Genomic DNA, 20,025 nt, shown 5'->3' with positions numbered 1-20,025 from the left:
GAGCAAAAGAAGCAGGCCCTTGCCAACCCTAAGACGGGAACAGCAGGTGCCCCTGAGGGAGACAGAAAGCAAGTAGCCAAAAAAAATTGGAGAATACTGAATGAGACATCTTAAAAGATTCATATTTACTCCAAATACTGCAGGCTGAATCTCTCAGGTCTAGATCTTGACACTATTTTGGTTTTTGATATATTGCCTTGGCCATAAGGTCAACAAGAAAGTGTATTTTCATTCATCTCCCCATGGCCTTTCAAATAGTAGTACCAAAAGGGGGGAGGCGACTAAGTCACTTTTATTTTAAGGAGAAGCAGCACTTCAAGAAGGAAAAAACAATCCCCTCTCCCATTAGATTCCCTCTATCCTGTTAAAATGGTTGCTTACAAGTCAGATTTTAGACTTGGATCATCTTTTCCACAATATTACGTCGCCTGTAAGACTTCTGCATTCATTTGGAATTCCTACTACCAACCATCCTGTAGTTCGTAAAAAGATAAATGGGGGGGGAACTTACGATAAATCAAGAAATACTACCTTCACAGACTATTAATAGCATGCAATCTATGAAATATTACATACATTAAAAGTCTCCAATTACTGTAGGGCTGGCCCATCATCATTACATAGCATCCTTCCAAGACAATATATAGAATTCAAAACTGTACAAAAATTTAAAATATGCAGAAAATCCAACAGGTGTTTTTAAAACAACTGTATACATTAGTACTAAATAATATAGAAAAAGTCAGCTGACCCATGGAGCCCCTCTGCTTCAGGTCTTCTACACGCCACAGTCCAGCAGGGGTCCAACAGGCAAGCTGACCACCACCAACTTCTTTGCACAATTATCATCTCTGCTTCAGTAGGTCTGAGCTGTGAATACTTTATAGGATTTCAAAATACCCTCTTGCCTTAAAAATCCACTAAGCTTTCTCAGCACAAAGCTATTTAAGTAAAAACTGGAACACACCTAAATTTCAAAACAGTTTTCCTAGTTATACACCAACACTAAGAAGAGTTTAACCTACCCAGGTAGAGAGTCTTGGTTCATAATGAACCTGAAGGCTCAGAGGACACTCAGGGCCATTACTTTAAAGGAAAACAGGGCATAAAGAATGTCAAGATGACCTAACAAAAGCAAGAAGTGGAGGCAAGTTAACACTAAATTCAAAATGTTAAATCTAAAAGCAAAACAACTAACTTGCAGTGTGTGGGGGAAAACCCTTGTAACTTTAAAACAAAAAGTCGTGATACGGGAACTCTGTATCTGGGTCTGTTAAATGGTGATGAAGTTTTGTGCTCAGAAAACAGATCTACAAGTGGAATATTAACTTCTGCTTACACCATCTGAATTCCCTCGTACACTAGTGCACCTGTTCATTTTTCAGTCATATTCCTCTACCTACACTCTCCTGTTCAAGGCCTTCATTTGAAATAAATGCAGTGATCGCCTCTCCCCTTTTCACCCAGCACCGGGAAATTACCTGGCGAAGTCCCTGGGACGAGGACAAACCCATGGCAGCTCTGGGCCTGTGAGCTGGGTCCTCACCACAGTATCCAGCTGCTGAACAGCAAGCGCTCCTGGACTTTTCCAGTATCTTACACTGATTAAAGAAGTGATGACTAAAAAAGCCAACTGCCTTACAGACTCCACTGAATGTGAAGCTATAACTTGTACAGACAGGAAAAAACACTTGTTATTGTTTCGCTCAAAGTTACCTTAATTTTTATCTATGCATTTGGGTGAGTATGTGGCCCTCATAGCCCACTATTCTTAGTCTGAGATACAAGGTGCGAATTCTTGCCAAGAGCAGCAGCTTCAAAAGCCAATCACAAAACTGGGAGAGGATTTACCTTTCCTAGAACTAAATGCGTAAACTCAGCAGCAGCTGACACTGACCATTAAAATCAGGGAGCACAGTAGCAAGCCTTTGATTCCCAGTGACTGTCAAGAGACTTGAAAATAACTGCTCTTTTCCAAAAAAGAATGTTTTCCTAAATAGTGGAAGAAGTAAAGAAATAGCTGGTCTGACCTCCAAGATTCTCCTCCTGGAAACCACCTAAAGCAATGGTCTAGGATGCCGATGAGCAGAACGTGCTCTCCCGAACCTCAGGAACCTCACGTCTAGCTTCACACGCCTACTTCGGTACGTGAGCCAGGTGGCCACACGTCTGGGCCCACAAGCCACCAGTGGCAGTGCAGTCGCATGCAGCAGCAGCAGCACATCAAAATGAAACCAGCATTGTTAACCACCCCCAGAATGTTTGGGGACTCATTTCATCATCCTCAATCTACAAACTGAAAAACATGAAGGATGCAAGTCAGCAGCATTAACTCATTTGTGCACTCAAATGCTGAGAGAATGCAGAATTTACAGGGTTAAGAGGAAATAAGCCATCGAAATAGTTATAAAAATGGTGAAGGATGATATTTAAATACTAGTTTGCTCCTCCTCATACAAGTGGAAGAAAGTGTGGGGCTAGGGTCCGGCACTAGGGCCACGAGGCTGACCCTGTAGCACAGGCACTGAAGAACCTCCAATGCCACGGTTCTGCAGGAGGAGAAATCCCAGGGGTGTACAGTATTCCTGAGAAAGATCCCAGATTTTCTGAATCAGTCTTAACCTGATTTGTTTTACAGAGTTATATGCTGTTATGCCTCTGACATATTTAGAAATGGTCACTTTATTTTCATCCAAACAGCTCAGCGTAGTACAAATAATGGCAGAAAGATCCATTAGTTCAGATTCAGCTTGCTTTTTTAATACTGGGGAATAAACCAAAAAAAACGTAAGTAGTTTGTGTCATTTGTATCCTTCCTTCATTTCACTGGAGGGGAATCCCCAGGGCCTTTTGATAATCTGGGAAGACCTGACTATTCCTGTGAGGGAAACACAGCGCTGCTGAGCTTTACTCAGAATAATGCATGATAGACTCAACATAATTCCCAGGAAAGAGCCCAGTCACTCCATTCATAACTCCCTCATACCAACCATCATCATTCTTCTTGATGACATAAATAATGGCTCCTTCCTGAAAGGACAGCTCATCTTCCTTGTCTTTTGTATAATCATAAATTGCCACAACTAGAGGGGGAAAAAAAAGAATGTGAAAAGAATAACATCTCCAGAAAGAAACAAATAAATGAATATCCATCCTTTCCCAACTGCTACAGCACTTCAGTGACTTTCTAAACACAGACTAATTTTTTTTCTAATACCCAGTTATATACAATGGAATCCCATCTTGGAGAGGGTAGGTTCAAAACAGTTTATAAAAGGCAAAAAAGAAAAAAAAATCACATTTAGTCAAACTTACCCTTGAAGAGCCTATGGAAAAATACCTTACTGAAGAAAGATGCACAATCCCAGAATCGGGACGATGGCTGCTACCTCAGCTGAGCGCGTGTCGAAGCACCACATCGTAAAACACGTATCTTTAAACATGCGAACTATACTAATGCAGTAAAATGCACCATAAAAGGCAAGTGAGAAAATGAGAATAAGGGAATAGCGGATTTACATCTCCGACTTTCTAGAGCCTGTACCTATTCATGAAGTAGAGTAAGTAGTTGAATTCCCACGAGTTCTATGTGTCAATAAGGGAGTCTGCTATATATATTCTTTCAAAACACAGGCTGCATTGTGCCCGTTTAACATATCCACAATGACGGGCCAAAAGGGTTAAGAAAACAGATACCTGTCAGCTCTCCTGTAATTTTCACTGCTTAAATAACTTGGTAATAATATCTGAGACAATTTCTGGTTGCTAATCATTAGACCTCAACAGTTTAGTTAAATTGGGATACCTTATAACTTGCTCAACTCCACATGAAGATTTATTTTTGTAAAAGGATCCTCTGTACCCTTATTATACCACTCGGAATTCCACTCAGTAAAATCTCCATCGAGCCATCATGCTGGTAAGTATATACTGACTTTGTTAGTGTCTCATGCAAACATAATCCTCACATAAATAAGAAAACAAAACTACAACAGGGACTTAATAAGATTTAGTGTGACTTGCCCTAGTTAATTTTTGTTTCTGGCTTGCTTTAGTAAAAATTAAATGGCTTTCTTAATCTCTGAATATTTGCCATTATAGTAATCTATTAAGGATACCAGAAAATACTTTAGAGGAGCCTAGGAAGAGTTTGTAGTGTGTACTTCTCAAAATATAACCAAACACCTCAATACAAATACAATTAGATAACACAGAAGTTTAACTAAATGTAAGAGAATACAAGATATGCAGAGTACTTAGTAGTTCTGGTCAACCTAATATCTTTTAGTTTTTCTTTGAGTTGATAACATTCTTGATGCTTCTGGAAATGCAAACCCACTGCAAGTAATTAGGAGGATAATATCCCTCAAGTCCTGCTAATTCTACCTCCTAAATCTCTCAAAGCTAAACACTTTTCTCCATTATCACCAGTCATTGCCCTAGTCAGGGCGGCAGTCTTTAAGAATATACCTATCACTTCATACCTAAAGATTTTCTAAGCAATATGAGTGACATAATTTTATAGACACATTTTCTAGTTTCTCAACTTTAAAAATACTACTTCCTTACACCAGAAGTTAATATAACGCTTATGTTAACTATACTGGAATTTAAAAAAAATTTTATATCTATCATATATGGCTTCGTAAAACTGGTCTGCTGGAGACACCTTCAATCAGACATCAGTCATAAAAATTCTCCTTTCCTATTTATCCTTAATTATGGACTATCGAAGTACAAAACAGCTATGGGTGCCAAATGGACAATTCAAAATACAGTGCAATATTAAGAAAGAATGACTCGACTGATCAACCCAACCTGTTTGCAAGTTACTTCCATTCCTTTGCTTTTAACAAAACTTAAGAAATACTATACTGGAGTTATCAGCTGAGACATGATTGAACATAATTTTTTAAGGCAGAACATTATTTGATTTTTGGAAGATAACTCTCAAAAGAGTTAAAAAAAAATTGAGTGACAGTGTCACTTGAGAAACACTTCCATTTGCATCTACTTATTTATGTGAACAAGATTCTCAGCATTATGGCCTCAGTTGAGGCCCTCATCTCTTGCTTAGGAAGGTATCCAACCTGGTCTTCCCAATTCCTATTTTTCTTACTGCCTAATGTGCTCTACACCATTACCAGTTTATCTTAAAAAAACAGAAAAGTTAAAATATTTAAGTTCATGGGAACTTATTATTAACCTGCTTAAAAATATTCCACAATTTCCCTTTACCATTAGATTTAAAAAAAAAAAAAAAACGCACACAGCTCAGGCTGGTATTCGAGGCTTCCCACTACCAACTACAACTTACTTCCCTTACTACACTCATATCCTGCCCTCTCCCTACAATCCACCATGTTACACGTGACACTACTCACCATATCCCAAACCGCCATGACTCACTCTGAGGATTCCCTCTGCCTGGATGGCCCTTCTTATCTTTCTTCTTTGCCTGAGAAACTCCTACTCATCATTCAAGACACACCACAAATGCCATGTCCTCTGAGCAGCTTTCTGGAATCCCCAGATACAACTAATGGCACTATTCACTTTTTGACAATCATTAATGGAGCATCCATGCTGATTTTTGAGATACAAAGGTGAACGAGAGACTATCATAGTCCTGTGCGGACAGAAGTGGTATCTGACAAGTTACTATACATTATTTATACTTCTACCAAGAAGTTACATCGTTGAGCTGGAAGAACACAAGAACGGATGGCTTGATAGAAGGAAGGGATATAAAATGGGCACTGACAAATAAGTTGAGGTTTGCCATGAAGAATTTAACGCTAATAAAAAGTACAGCAAAGACTCAATCCCAGGTCTGAGATCAAGCTTAGGACAGTGGTTAAGAATGTGGGCTCTAGGGGTGGGGTGGGGCGGGGAGAATGTGGGCTCTAGGGTTATACCACCTAGTTCAAATTCCAGCTTTAGCACTTGTAAGTTTACAGAACATAATTAACTTTCCTAAGCTTCTTTTTTGTATAATGGGAATTACAATAGTGCTAACACCTTAAAACAATATAACATTGTTATATTAAATGAAGCAATGTACATATAAGATATAGCCCTGGGCCTTGTTTATGATAAGTAAACATTATATAAATGTTAGCTTCTTTTATTATCATTAATGACTATTATATACTGTCTTTTTTGTAACACATTTTCTGTTATATAAATTATTTCTGAACCTCAATTTCCTAGTTTGCAAAAAAGGGGAGACTAATTGCCTTACATATGCAGTAACACTTGCATTATGCCAAGCACATAATAAATACATAGAAATACCTGTTCTTTACCCAAGTTAAATCGAGACACTTACATATACACATTATCTCCATTTGACTAGTATGGGCAGTAATCAAAGGTTAAGATAAACCACCTCCTACGGCAGTGGTTCTCAACCTTGGAATTACAGAAAAACTTTAACAAATGCTGATGCCTGAGTGCATAGTCACCATGGACTCTGGGAAACAAACTGAGGGCTTCAGAGGGGAGGGGGGTGGGGGATTGGGATAGGCCGGTGATGGGTAGTAAGGAGGGCACAGATTGCACGGAGCACTGGGTGTTACACGCAAACAATGAATCATGGAACACTACATCAAAAACTAAGGATGTACTCTATGGTGACTGATATAACATAATAAAAAATTTAAAAATTCTGATGCCTGGGATGCATGCCCATGGATTCTGGTTTCTTAGGTCTGGAGGTGCAGACACATTACATGCTGCCTAGGTGACTCTAAAATGCAGGCAGGGTTGAAAGCCAGGCCCTACGGTCCAAGCGAACAAAATGCGTTATAACGCAGCAGCCTTAACACTGATGCACAAAAAAGCAACCATAAGCACAGCACGGTTGGTTCTTTTTGTTTTGCTAGAAAGAGTAAGAAAGAGCTCACTTGATTTTCATGTTTTAAAAGATCTGAACTTAACAGATAAATCAGATGTTTGAAAAACATCTTAGAGAACAATTCAGGCATACTCTTTTAAACTCTAAAAGAGTTACTTGGACCAAAGCAACTCACTTTCCTCTCTTACAAATTTCTCCAGATTTTAACATATTCACTGAAGAGTACATTTTTAGAAAGCAAAACCTTTCTTTCATTGTGCTTTTCTCTTAAGGAATAACTGAACTGGTTTTTCAGAGCTGAAAACTGTCATCACTTTATCTAGGACAGTGCTAAAATCAGGTAGGGAATTTGTAAAACATGTCAATGGCCGAAGCCATACCCTACTACTGTAGGGCTTTGGGCTTATTATTTTTTTTCCTAAAAACAGCTTTATTAAGGTGTAATTTAGACACAAAATACAACCACATACATGCAGAGTTCAATAAGTTTTGACAAAAGTATACACTGTATACATGACAAATACATCACCACCACCACCACCACAATCATCATATAGAACACGCCCACCACCCCAAAGTTTCCTTTTGCCCCTATGTAAATCTCCTCACCCACCAGTATTGGTCCCTGGAAACCACTGATCATTCACATTTCATTTAAATGGAATCATGAAGTATGAGTCTTCAGTATATTCCTTCATTACTATAATGCTTGAAATCCATCCATACTGTTGCTTTTATCACTAAGTTTGTTCCTTTTCTTTGCTGAACAGTATTCCACTGAATGGATGGATATCCCACAACTAGTTTATGCATTCATTAATTGAAAGACATGTGCGTTGTTTCCAGGTTTTAGCTATTATGAATAAAAGCAATTATGAACATTTGAGTTCAAGTCTTTGCATGAACATAGATCTTCATTCCTCTTAAGTAAATTTGTAGGAAGGGATTGCCAGATCAGCTTGGCAAGTATCTATTTCCTAAGAAACTGACAGCTGTTTGTCACAGTAGCTGAAACACGCTGTACTCTCACCGGCAAAGCCTAAGAGCTCCAGTTTCACCACACTTGCTCCAAGACCTGGTATTGTCAGGGTTTCTAACTGTAGCCATTCTAGAGGGTGTGTAGTGGGATTTAGTTTGGTTCACTGTGGCTTTAATCTGCATTTCCCTAATGACTAACAAGGTTAAGCATATTCTCATGTGCTTATCTGCAATTCATGCATCTAATTGGTGAAGTGTGTTCAAATTTTTTTTCTACAAGTTGCTTGCCTCCTTACTGAGTTATTTTGCAAAATTTCTTCCCAGTCTAGGCTTGCCTTGTCATTTTCTTTACGGAATCTTTGAAGAAGAAAAGTTTAACGGAATTCAATCTATCAATTTTTTCTTTCAAGCGTCATGTTTTTATGTGCTCTCTAAAATTTTTTTTCCTAATCCCCGTACACAAAGATTTTCTCCTATATTCTTCTCCAGAAGTTGTATAGTTTAGGTCGTACATTAGGTCTAAAATACATTTCAAGTTAATTTTTGTGTATGGTAAAATAAGGGTAGAAAGTACATGAACGTTAATTTTTTTACCTTTATTTCACCATACCAATTTTTCTGGATTCATTCCTAATGGTTTTAGAGTAAATCTGATGACTGTTGCTCTACCTTGGCCAGAAATGGAAGTCCACTATTTGTTAATGTAAGCTCCCCAAAGGACGGATAGCCAACTGTTATAGCACATTTGTTGAAAACACTACCTTTCCCCACTGAATTACCTTGACAGCTTTGTTAAACAATGTGTGTGATCTTTTTCTAGAGTCTATATTCTATTGATATATATTTCTGCACTTATATCAGCATCACACCGTCCCAAATACTGTAGCCTTAGTTTAAATCCTCCAGCATTACTCTTTAAAAAAAAAAAAAAAAAAAAACCTGTTTTGATTCTATAGATCTCTTATATTTCCATATAACTATTAGAATCCCCTTGTCAATTTCTATAAGAATGGCTCCTGGAATTTTTACTGAAATTGCATTCAATTTACAGATCAATTTGGAGAAAACCAATTATTGAACAATAATGATCAAAGGGCATAATATATATCTTGATTTATTTAAGGCCTTTATTAATTTCTGTTTTCATCATAGGTCTTACATATATTTTATTAAATTTATCCTTAAGTGTTTCATATTTTTGATGTTACTACAAAAGGTACGGTTTTATAAGTTTCAATCACCAAGTGTTTCTTGCTCATATATAAAAACCCAATTAATCTGGGGCACCTGGGTGGCTCAGTCGGTTAAGCATGTGTCTTCAGCTCAGGTCATGATCCCAGGATTCTGGGATCAAGCCCCACATCGGGCTCCCTGCTCAGTGAGGAGCCTGCTTCTCCCTCTCCTCTCTGCTCGTGCTCTATCTGTGTCACTCTCTCTCTCTTTCTCTCTCTCAAATAAAATCTTCTAAAAAATAATTAAATCCAACTAGTTTTGCACAATGACTTTGTAGCTTACAATCTTGCTAAGCTCGCTTTCTGGTTCTACCAGCTTCTTTGTGGATTCCTTGTAGGATTTTCTATATATTGGATAATATACTCTGGGACGCCTGGGTGGTTCAGTCAGTAAAGTATCTGCCTTCAGCTCAGGTCATGATCTCAGGGTCCTGGGATCGAGCCCCGTGTCAGGCTCCCTGTTCAGCGGGAGAGTCTGCTTCTCCCTCTCCCTCTGCTGCTCCCCCTTCTTGTGCTCTCTTGCTCTCTTGAATAAATAAATTTTAAAAAAAATCTTAAAAAAAAATAGATATTTCTACAAATAAAGACTACTTGATATTGTCCCACATATCTGTTGCTCTGTGTTTGGTTTCTCTCCAGGTCTCCTTTTGGGTAGTTTTTATTGTTGTATCATCCAAGTTGCTGATCTTTTCTGAAGTGTCACTTCAAATACTGTTATTTTTCATCTCTAGAAATTCTATGTGGGTTTCTCTCTTTTTTTAAACATACTCTGCTTTTCTCTGTGTTTATGTTTTCTTTTTTACTTTCTTGGACACATGGCGCATTTGTAATAGCTATATAACACCCTTGTTTTGTAATTCCACCATCTCAGTCATTTCTAGCTCTGTTTCTATTGACTGACTTCTTTTAGTTATATTTTCCTGCTTTTTTTTACATGCCTTGGAATTTTTGATTGGATGCTGAACACTGTGGATCTAACTTTTTGGTGCCCTAGATTTTTTTTACTCTTTTGAACAATGTTGGATTTTGTTCTGAAAATCAATTCAGTTACTTGAAATCGGTTGGATGCTTTCAAGGTCTGCATGTAAACACTGGTTAGGGCAGTCCAGGACAAGCTTTAGTGCTGGGCGAATTTGGCCCCATCGCTAAAGGGACCCAGTTTTGAGGCCTATCTTCTCTATGCCTTGTGTATTGCAAGGTCTTTCTATTCTGGCTGGTTCAGGAGCATGAACTATTCCCAGGCTTTTTACTTCCAATAATTTTTTTTTTGCATACTTCTCTCTGGTTTTCTTTCTCCAATCTCAGGCAGTTTTTTCACACAGATGTACAAATGAGTATTCGACAAAGGCTCAAGGGACCCTTCTGCAGATCTCCAGAGCTCTGTCCTCTGTCTTTGTGTAACTACTTCTTCTCTGTGGCCTCCCAAGACTCTGATCTCTACCTTGTCTATGCAGTGAGATCTCCAGGCTCTGTTTGGGTTCCACCTCCTTGCACTGTGGCCCAGAAATTTCCCCCAGTTAGCAAGGTAGGACAATCAGAGGTTTACCTTGTTTGACTTCCTTCTTCATGGGGTCATAGTCTACCACTGCCTATTGTCCAATATCTGAAAATTATTATTTTTTATAGCTTTTTCTGGATTCACTCCTGCTTTAGGAGGGAGGGTAACTGATTACTGTTGCTTTACCTTGGCCAAAGTGGAAGTCTACTATTTGTTAGGGTAAACTCCCCAGGTGATTTTAATGTGGTCAATTTTTAAAACCAGTGAGTTAGTAGCTTTGATTTCCTTAACAGAAAATTTAAGATAGCATACATTTTTTTTTCTGAGCTAGTCTTGTTGAAGCCTGTGTCCCAAAAGTGTCATGTCAGAAAAGTTTCATTCAGAGAAACATTTCACTTAAAAAATGCCCAATACTACTACTTCACAAAGGAACTGAGAAACCATAATTATTGCTTGGAAGAAAGTTTCATATGCAGATGCTTAACCTAAAACATCTGATAGAAAATACCACTAAAATAACTAATAATTGGAAAAATCATCCTCTTCCTGAGGCACTCCAGAAAAGCCCTATTTTAATTTTTTTATCTTATGGAAACCACTCATAAAAAAGCACATTCAGTAGGAATAAATAATCATCAATATAAAATCAGATAGTCAAAGAATTTTACTAGTGTGACTTTCAAAAATCATGAACCTTGTAAACTAAATTAATAAGATGTTGCATAGGTTATGCAAGCAAAACTTTACCTATCAGTAAAAAAATAAGTAAGGTTCTCTTTAGTACCAGTAAATTCCATTTCTATGTAGAGGTGTCTTCCCATCGCTCTAGCTATCCCTCTGAAACTTACCCTTTTCCAAGTAAGACCTTGGAGCCCACGGTGGGTCCTCTTCAGCATAAGGATCACTATACTCAACCACAGCTGCTTCCTCCTCTTCATAATCTTCTGGGGGAGGAGGTGGAGGGGGGGACTCATCAAAGACTGGTTCTTCCACAGGTGGTGGTGGAGGTGGTGTATCTGAAACTAAGAATGTATCAAGCTGATAACAAAACTACGTGTTATGCAAGGTTCAGTATTTCCTATCCAACCTTCTGTACACATGGAATATAAATCTAGACTTGAAAATAATGATCTTTCAAAAAATGAGTGGGCAAGAGAAGGCTCCCCACCAACTACAATGTTTCAAATCTCCAAGCATGACTTTCTCCTCCCTTTGGGTCAGGGCTGATGGGTGTTAAATAAAGCTTAGCCAAAACAGTAATTATTAAATGAGCCTTTTGGAACCTGTTTATGCTAATACACAATCCTCTTTTTCAAAGAAAGAGATAAGTAAAATACAGTTTGGTTTTATATTGTATCCAAGGAGCAGTGGTTATCAGAAATATTAATAATTTGGACATTTAAAAGCATATTTAATTTATAACAAATTAGAATGTACTCATGAATAGTCACATATTAGTAATCTATATTCCTTTCAATGAATTTTTTAAAAAATAGCATATTACCAAATTGGTGGAATAGGAATCACAAGACTTTGAGTAACTTCATCCATGAAGATGTTTGTATATGCTATTTTTTATAGAGAGAGAGAGAATTTCAACTAATTCAGACATTTATGATCCAGAATTTCCTCAAGCTAAATATCCAAGAGTGACTTAAAAATCTCTCCTTGTAGAGATCTGCTTCCACAGCTCAAATATCAGCATATAGTAACATCTACAAGATTATCTCCAAACTCAGGCAACTCAAAGCTTTCAAAATGCTTGGTACGTAACCGAGCACAGCTCAACAAAATAACCTGAGTAAAGCTGTATCTATCAGCTGCCCAATTTTATTTATTAATTTTTATTTATGAGGTACCAGAACTGTTTCTGTGAAATCCTCGAGCAATCCTGTTTATTTTCTATCTTTCATCTAAGCTACTGATGGAATCAAATGGATCTGAGAAGACTGCTGGTGTCTGGTGAGGACTGGCCACACCAGTATCATATTCCGTCCAATTCCAGTACTCTTCCACCTGCTGCCAATCTACTTCCCAAACTATCTGCTTGATGCACTTCAAAACTACTCATTAAAAGTGATTCTTTCACTCCTAATGGGTTTTTTTAAATAAAAACTATAGATATGTGATTTAGCATATATTTTATGACAAATTACATATGGTTGGGGTAAGAATCAACAATATAACCTGTTTGCATTTATAAGATAAAGAGATTAAACAATTACGTAAAACAAAGATCCAAAGGAACGCTGTCTTTCAAAACAATCACCTTGAGAAATTACACTACAAAATTACTCAAAGATTCTGCCATTGCTCATTTTTACCATTTCTTATAATGCCTGAGTGTTAGTTGAATGAGACTGACATAAGCTACCCTTTTTTACTTAATATGTTCCAATTACTCAGCTAGCACTTTCTGATACATTATTTCATTTAATCTTTACCTTGGGAGGTGTTTTTTTAATCCTCATTTTATGTATGTGGAAACTGGCTTTCCAAGATTAAGTAGTCCTACACTAAGTAAGTGGAAGAGCAGGAATTTGAACTTCAGTGCCTGTTATCTTAAAAGATACACTAGTATGGGATGAGATCAATTTAAAAACTTTAAAGTCAGGTTTCATGATTACTCATTCAACAAACAACTGATGGTTAGCTACTATGCTCAGCACTGGGACAGAGCAGTGGACAAAAGTCATAGAGACATGGACAACCAAATTTTCACTTGTAATTACGTGCAGTAAGTGCTTTAAGTCACTATAGAAAACAGAGCAATAGACCAAAACTCTTACGTACGTCAGGAAAGGCTTCCTGAACCAGAAGAATAAGTAAGAGTTAATGGCTAGAGGATACGATGGAGTGAGGGTGGATATTTCATGTCAGCTGTAAAGGAAAAAAATACAAAGGTAAGAAAGTAGGAACCCTTCGGAGAACTGGCCAAAGTTCAGTAGAAAGAGGCATGAGGAAGCTGAAGAGGACTAAGCAGCAAGGGCCTTCCAACAGTTTGAATTCTATCCAAAGAGCAATGGGGAGCCACAGAAGGATTTTAAGAAGAATAACAGAATCATAGCTGTACTAGTCAGCCCAGTATACCTGGTTCCAAATAATTCCAGAGTGTTTCCAAACATCGATCTTATTACAGACTATCTGCTACCAGAGTATCTTCAAAATAATATACCTGAAAACTATGAAGATAATTCTAAAAGACAAGTATACATCTTTCCAAGGTGAATGTTCTGAAGAGAACAACACTCATTTGAATGCAGAAGTCCTGCTGTGTCTATAAAATCAGCCACAGCTCACCTCACATACAAAGTTTTCTTATTTTTATGCATCTTGTAGGTGACTATGGAAAGAAAGAAAAGCCTATCCCAAAAGGCAATCACACTGCTAAACATTGGAGGTGCTCCTGGTTTACCTTCCAATAAGCAGAAGTTGGACTATTTTCAGAAGCTAGCAGAGATGCAAAGGCACCTGAAAGAGACAGTGAGCCCTCAGGCAAGTAAGACTGGATTACAACCAGTTAAAAAACAAAGAAATGTGTCCATAAAAGGGGGGCATTTAGTTAGCTATAGAAGCACAAGAAAAAAACAAACAAACACCCGAAAAAAGCAGGGACTAAAGTGTCTGCTTTGTGTCAGATACTTCTTTAAATGCTGGGGAAACAGCCAGCCAACAGAACCAACAAAAAACTCTGCTCTCATAAGAGCTCACATTCTAGTATCGGCAATGCCCATGGAAGAAGCAGGAGTCCTAAGCAACAGCGTGCAAATATTTCTACCCTCTGGTCAGGCCATCCCTGTTCTGAGATGCATACACGGGGCTTCTTCATACTGACGGCATTAAAACTTTCATTAATGCAACTCCCCTAGTTCAGACTCCGTGCCCAGCATGCAACCTTATGATTGTAACGTGGGCTCCTTGCATAGACCACTCACAAAAAGAGAATTCCTCTATGTTTCAGACTATGTTCACTGGTCTCCATAACAGCAATTCCTCACTGAATGTGACGCAGGCCTCCTGCTTTGTAGATATCAGTCTCCTGAGCTTCCTTAATGCTTCCGTAGGAGAGGACTGAATGGGTCAATAAAATTAGTTATCTAATCCTGCATGTCTCGACCCCAGACCACAGGCCAATGTAAATTCACTGCCAATCTACGAGGCCTCTTGGGAGACAGACTGGTAATTTGGTTCCCTGAGACCTACCGCGGCATGGCCATTGCCATTTTTACACTTGGAATCACAAGACTAGAGGAAGATTCTGAAGCGGCCACAAAACCCTACAACTCTAGTGATAGGAAACTAGGCTCCTACTTGTTAGAGCAACCCAGAGAAAAAGATGGGATATCTGGTGACTAAGTAGCATCTCCTTGGTTTGATGTGGTCTTTCTTTTCTCATATGTGTTTTATTTTTGTCTTATCTTCACGACCAGATTTTAAGTTATCTGAAAGCAGAAAACTTCATCTTAATTATTTTATCATTCACACTAGCTGCTCACCCAGTGACTTATTCATAATATCCAAATATGTGAAGTATCAGCGAATGAATGACTATTCAGCCAATCACATATAAATGACATTTTATGCCTATAATCTGATCTACAGCATAAAGAAGACATAAACTTACTATTTTCTTGGACTCTGGCCACAAATCCCATTAAAGGTAACTGAGGAGTTACCTGTAGGATGGAGGGAGGAGGAGGAGCAAGAGATACTGCAAAAACAAAAAAAGGTGTGGAGGGTAAGGGGTAAGGGCGAGTTACATTAAAAGGAAAGGCTAACACAATAAAATGAACATATAAGGAGGGAAAACACTACATACAAATATTTTATAAGCTATTTCTTAAAGATCCTCTTTTAAGGGATAATACATTAACACAAAAAACAAAGTATTAGGGGGAGTTTAAAGAAAGTTCTAAAAATTGCAACAGGAAGCATTTATTATATACAGATCTATTCTAACATGTAATGGCAAACTGATCTTGTCATATCACTAACAACATGTCTTCTCAAAGAAAGAATTTCTGCAGGTTATCATGAATAATTTCGTTTTCAGGATCTTAAAGTTTACAAGTTTAAATGTTCATCGATACCAGAAAAAAAAAAAAAAAAACACTGCATCCCAACCCAAATTTATACTTTTCATTACTTCATTAACAAGCAAATTAATTGGTTCTTCATTCATTAATTACATATTTACTGACTTTCTAGTAAGTGGCAAGCACTCGCCTAGGAGGCCAGTATCAAAACTATTCTGAGAGGTCCGTGTCATTACAATTTTTCATAATCCCACTTCATACAAAACACTGGACTCATTCAAACCATTCTGTCCTCCCCAAGGTGTCTTTCCCTCTATCGCGAACACCTGGTACAGTGCCTAGCACTAGTTAGCCTACAACAAATGTTTAACGTATGTAAATAAATAAGCCAGGTACATGCCAAACAACCGCCCAAGATTAATTCTACAGTTATCGTTTCCTTCAGAATAGGTATAAAGTATAGTATGCATCTTCTTACAAAAAGAGAACACCTTTATTAAGTCCAAATTACGGTTAAGACTAATACAAGTGAAAGGATGAAAAAGAGTCACTGCCCTCAAAGAGATCACATTCTAATTGGGGGTACAAAACAAAATAATAACCTTAACCCAGCAATGTCTGCAGCAATTTGCTGGAGGTGGCTGTGGTGGGAGAGTCGGCATGGGGATGGTGTGAGGGCCGGTAGTGAGGGCACCGGGATGGGTTAGTGGTAAGGAAGGCCACACAGAAATGCTCTCTGAATGGGCACCAGAAAAAAGGAGTTCAACAAACAGACAAGAATGGAGAAAGACAAGATGAGAACCAAGTAAGGGGCAAAGGCTGAGAGGTACAGAACAGCATGATCAGTTCACAGGACCAGAATTGTTTCTATATGGCTAGCACAAAATAAGCCGGGGGAAAAATACAAACCTGGAAAAGCAGGTGGGTAGATATGAAATAGGAAAGTACCTTAGGTGAAAGAGTGCTTAGTGGTAAAAGACTGGACTTGAAAGTTACTCAGTGTCAAATATCTGATTCACCATTTCCTTGTTGTTAAACACCTAGTAATAACTTCTTTGGACCTGATCCATAAATGTGATAAAAAAGACTGGTTTGCTTTACAGAGTGGTTGCAAAGATTTAAAAACAAACAAACAAAAAACAAAAACAAAAAAACACTAATGCATGCAGAATGCCTAACCCAGGACCCGGCACAAAAAAAATCAAGGCAGCATAAACACAAAGGAAAGAAGAGAACTTGGTGCGAAAAAAGTACCACTTGGTAACTAAGGAATATATATAATATATAGACAAGAGTTAAGCTATTAGTTAATACTGTAGAGAATCTAGATGTGAGGGAGAGTAGAATAACCCCAGCAATGGGTACCTTTCTTTAAAAGGTACCTTTTGATTAGGTTTTTCCCTAAAGTCATACTTCTTGGCAGTAAACCTTTTGGTGCCATGTCTCCCCCTCACAGAGGCTTGGGACAATTGTTGATATGTTCCCAACACCCTGTTGTTTTCAAACTTGAAGGAAGAAGACGACATAATGAACACAGAAGTAGCAGAGACAAAGCTGATAAAAGAGAAAGAGCAGCAGACAGCAACTGGCATTCTGGAAAAGTATTTATTGGGTGTATGTTCACATCGAATAAGATGAAAATTGTTCCTCTTCTGTTAGCACCAGTCCCAACCTCTCCTATAATAGCAAAATAGGAAATTCCCCCACTTCAGTCACTGTTTCTCATCCAATTTTTTTTTTAAATGACCTTCTGATGCTCAGCTAAACCAGAATGATTAGGTGCTTAATTCAGAACAGTCTTTCTGTAGGTAGATCAAGTGTATTATTTTTTAAGGTGAGTATGTTCTATTTCTTTTCTAGTTCTGAAAGTAAAAATCTGAAACCATATGGTTTTAAGAAGTCCACCAAGAGCGGCCCAGGTAAAAACCAATCCCGAATCTTTCTAAAACAGATTTACTTTGTAACAAAACAAGTTAGATTTTTCTCAAAGCCAGACCATGTTCAAAAAATTCAGTTCCAAATGGAGTTTACAAAGGTCACCCCAAATGCTACTTTTTTCCCCCAGGGCAAAATTTTAATGTGATGGTCCAAATTAATTCAGATACCACAGCATTTTCTTTCTGGACTGCGTTTTTATTTGACTAGAACTCCTGTGAACCAGAATATCCTACTTTAGACTAGATTTATTTTCCTTAGAGCTGAGCTGAAAATGAACCATTCTAGGAGATTTAAGCAGAATTTTGATGAGAAGAATTATCTGTAATATTCAGTTCTAGTCCTAAGCATCTCGTGAACAGGGAAGAGAAGTTAACTGGACAACTGTTTTCACTCCATTTAGCTAAGACAATTCTTCATATGACAAGATCTTTTCCCTATAACCACCAAAAGATCTCCAAACGTAGATTCAGGAGTTTTAGGTTCACAATATACACTAACGATGTTAATGTGAAGAGATGGCCTCCCCAAATGACTGGAGTTTATAGAGAGATCTTAAGTTCTACACACAACAAGTAGATATGAATATAGTAAAATGGTCTGCAAGCAAACCAAACTTGGAGGATGATGACGTGCTGACGAAATATACAGACTTCCCAAGCATGACCTTCCTGGTTATTTCTAAAATCCTCTGGAGCATAATCTTTGAGGCTTATTGTTTTAAAATGTCTACTTCAAAGAGTTGTGAAAAATAACTTGGAATTTTACAGCTTATTTCTACAGATTTATACATACTCTGAGAAAATCAGACAAAATAAACATTCTAACTACTACTTCTGAAACCATTAAAAGTATACCGCCAGGGCACCTTTTCAGGGTGGTGCAGTCAGTTAAGTATCCGACTCTTGCTTTCAGCTCAAGTCGCGATCTCAGGGTTGTGAGAGCCCCACGGTGGGCTCCACACTCAGTGCAGAGTCTGCTCAAGTTTCTCTCTCCTTCTCCCCCTCCCTTCCATCTCTAAAATAAATAAATAAATCTTTAAAAAAAAAAAAAGAATAACACCTTTAGAGGTTATAGACATCTGACGGTGCATTCAAGTTTAGGTGTTTATATTTTACACTGCAGTGAAGGAAATGATTTAAGCAATTCATTTTAAGAGTGAAATATTTCCTAAACATGAACGGCAGGGAGTATTTAAAAGTGAACTTAACTAATCATCCTCAGTAAGGAGGCTTTTTTGATGGAAAAGAATATGGTTACCATATAATTATCAGTTCTGTAGTTTCAGAAGGGTTAAAAGAATTGGATCATTGTTGTTCCTTTTCAAGCAAAAAAAATTACCATAAGATGTTATCCCAAGAAAAAAAGCAGCAAATTAACACAAAGTTTAAAAACACAGCTTGTGTTAATAATCAGTGTAAAGGGTCTATCTGATTTCCTTGGTCATCTGAGAATATAACACTTTCCAGTTGTTTTCTTGCTTTTCTGCTCTCATTACAGTAAGCATTCTTAAAAAAAAAAAAAAAAAAAAAGAGTAAGCATTCTCTAACAAACCCTAAAGACTGCCTAATACAAGTATTTGAAAATTGCTTCTTGCTACTGCTCTTTATTTATACTTTGCTAAAGCCCCACCACATCTGCATTCTTCCGGAAATTTATGGTAATGCTGTAACTTAACTCTCATTTAGAGGATATAGGTTATTGGCTTCTCTTCTGCAATTCCACTAACCCACTATCATTTTTTCACTGTTTCTTTATAGTTGTTTTTAATAACATTCAATGGCTAAAGCTTGACATTTTCCTGTGTGAAACACCACACTCATTCACATATAACTATATACTCTCATATAACTATATACAGTCACATTTCTTGGAACCAACATTTCACTTTATGAATTAGATTTTTTTTAGTCTTTGCTGTAAGAGACTGTGAGCAGTAAAATACAGGATTATCTCTTCCAAAGGCCTTGGTATTTAAATACCACATCATTGATTCTTTAATGTTATGGACTGAATATTTACGCATCCCTAAATTCATATGTTGAAATTCTAATATGATGGTATGGAGGGGGGTCTTTGGGAGGCAATTAGGTCATGAGGGTAGACCCCCTCATGAATGGAATTAGTGCCCTTATAAAAGAGACCTAGACAACTCCCTCTCTTCTTCCACCATGTGCGGATACGAGAAGATAGCAGTCTGCAACCTGGAAGAGAACCCCAGGACTTGACTATGGTAGCACCCTGATCTGACTTTCAGCCTCCAGAACTGTGAGAAATAAATTTCTGTTATTTATAAGCCACTCAGTCTATGGCACTTTATGACACCAGCCTGAACTAAGACACTTACCAAACTAGGTTTATATATGTAAATGTACAAATACGTGTGTATGTGTGTGTGTGTGTACATATACTTCTTTACCGCCAAGGGGCTTCACATTTATATTTAAGGTAAAAACTGTTAACTTATGTTTAGCTCTATTTATTTCA

General features: G+C 37.7%; 1 protein-coding gene across 14 annotated transcripts in view; it reads right to left on the bottom strand.

Annotated features, from left to right (window-relative positions):
* Positions 1 to 2,738: 2,738 nt before the first annotated feature.
* The window catches only part of ABI2 (abl interactor 2), a 111,532-nt gene continuing 94,245 nt past the window's right edge, over positions 2,739 to 20,025 (bottom strand). For 7 of the 14 annotated variants that reach the window (XM_045806543.2, XM_087862914.1, XM_087862909.1 and 4 more), the window contains 3 exons: positions 15,192 to 15,278; positions 11,416 to 11,589; positions 2,739 to 3,083 (listed from right to left, as the gene is read on the bottom strand). In XM_045806543.2, coding sequence (XP_045662499.1) covers positions 2,908 to 3,083; positions 11,416 to 11,589; positions 15,192 to 15,278 — 437 coding nt within the window. In that variant the 3' untranslated portion in view covers positions 2,739 to 2,907. The remainder of the gene's footprint in view (positions 3,084 to 11,415; positions 11,590 to 15,191; positions 15,279 to 20,025) is intronic. The other 7 variants (XM_045806547.2, XM_087862921.1, XM_045806541.2 and 4 more) reach the window with 1 other exon arrangement.

The sequence above is a fragment of the Ursus americanus genome, chromosome 1 (assembly GCF_024610735.1).
Source record: "Ursus americanus isolate L20-20 chromosome 1, mUrsAme1.1.p, whole genome shotgun sequence".
NCBI lineage: Eukaryota > Metazoa > Chordata > Mammalia > Carnivora > Ursidae > Ursus > Ursus americanus.
Note: the sequence above shows the minus strand (reverse complement) of the source record. Positions and strands in the feature narration are given on the sequence as shown.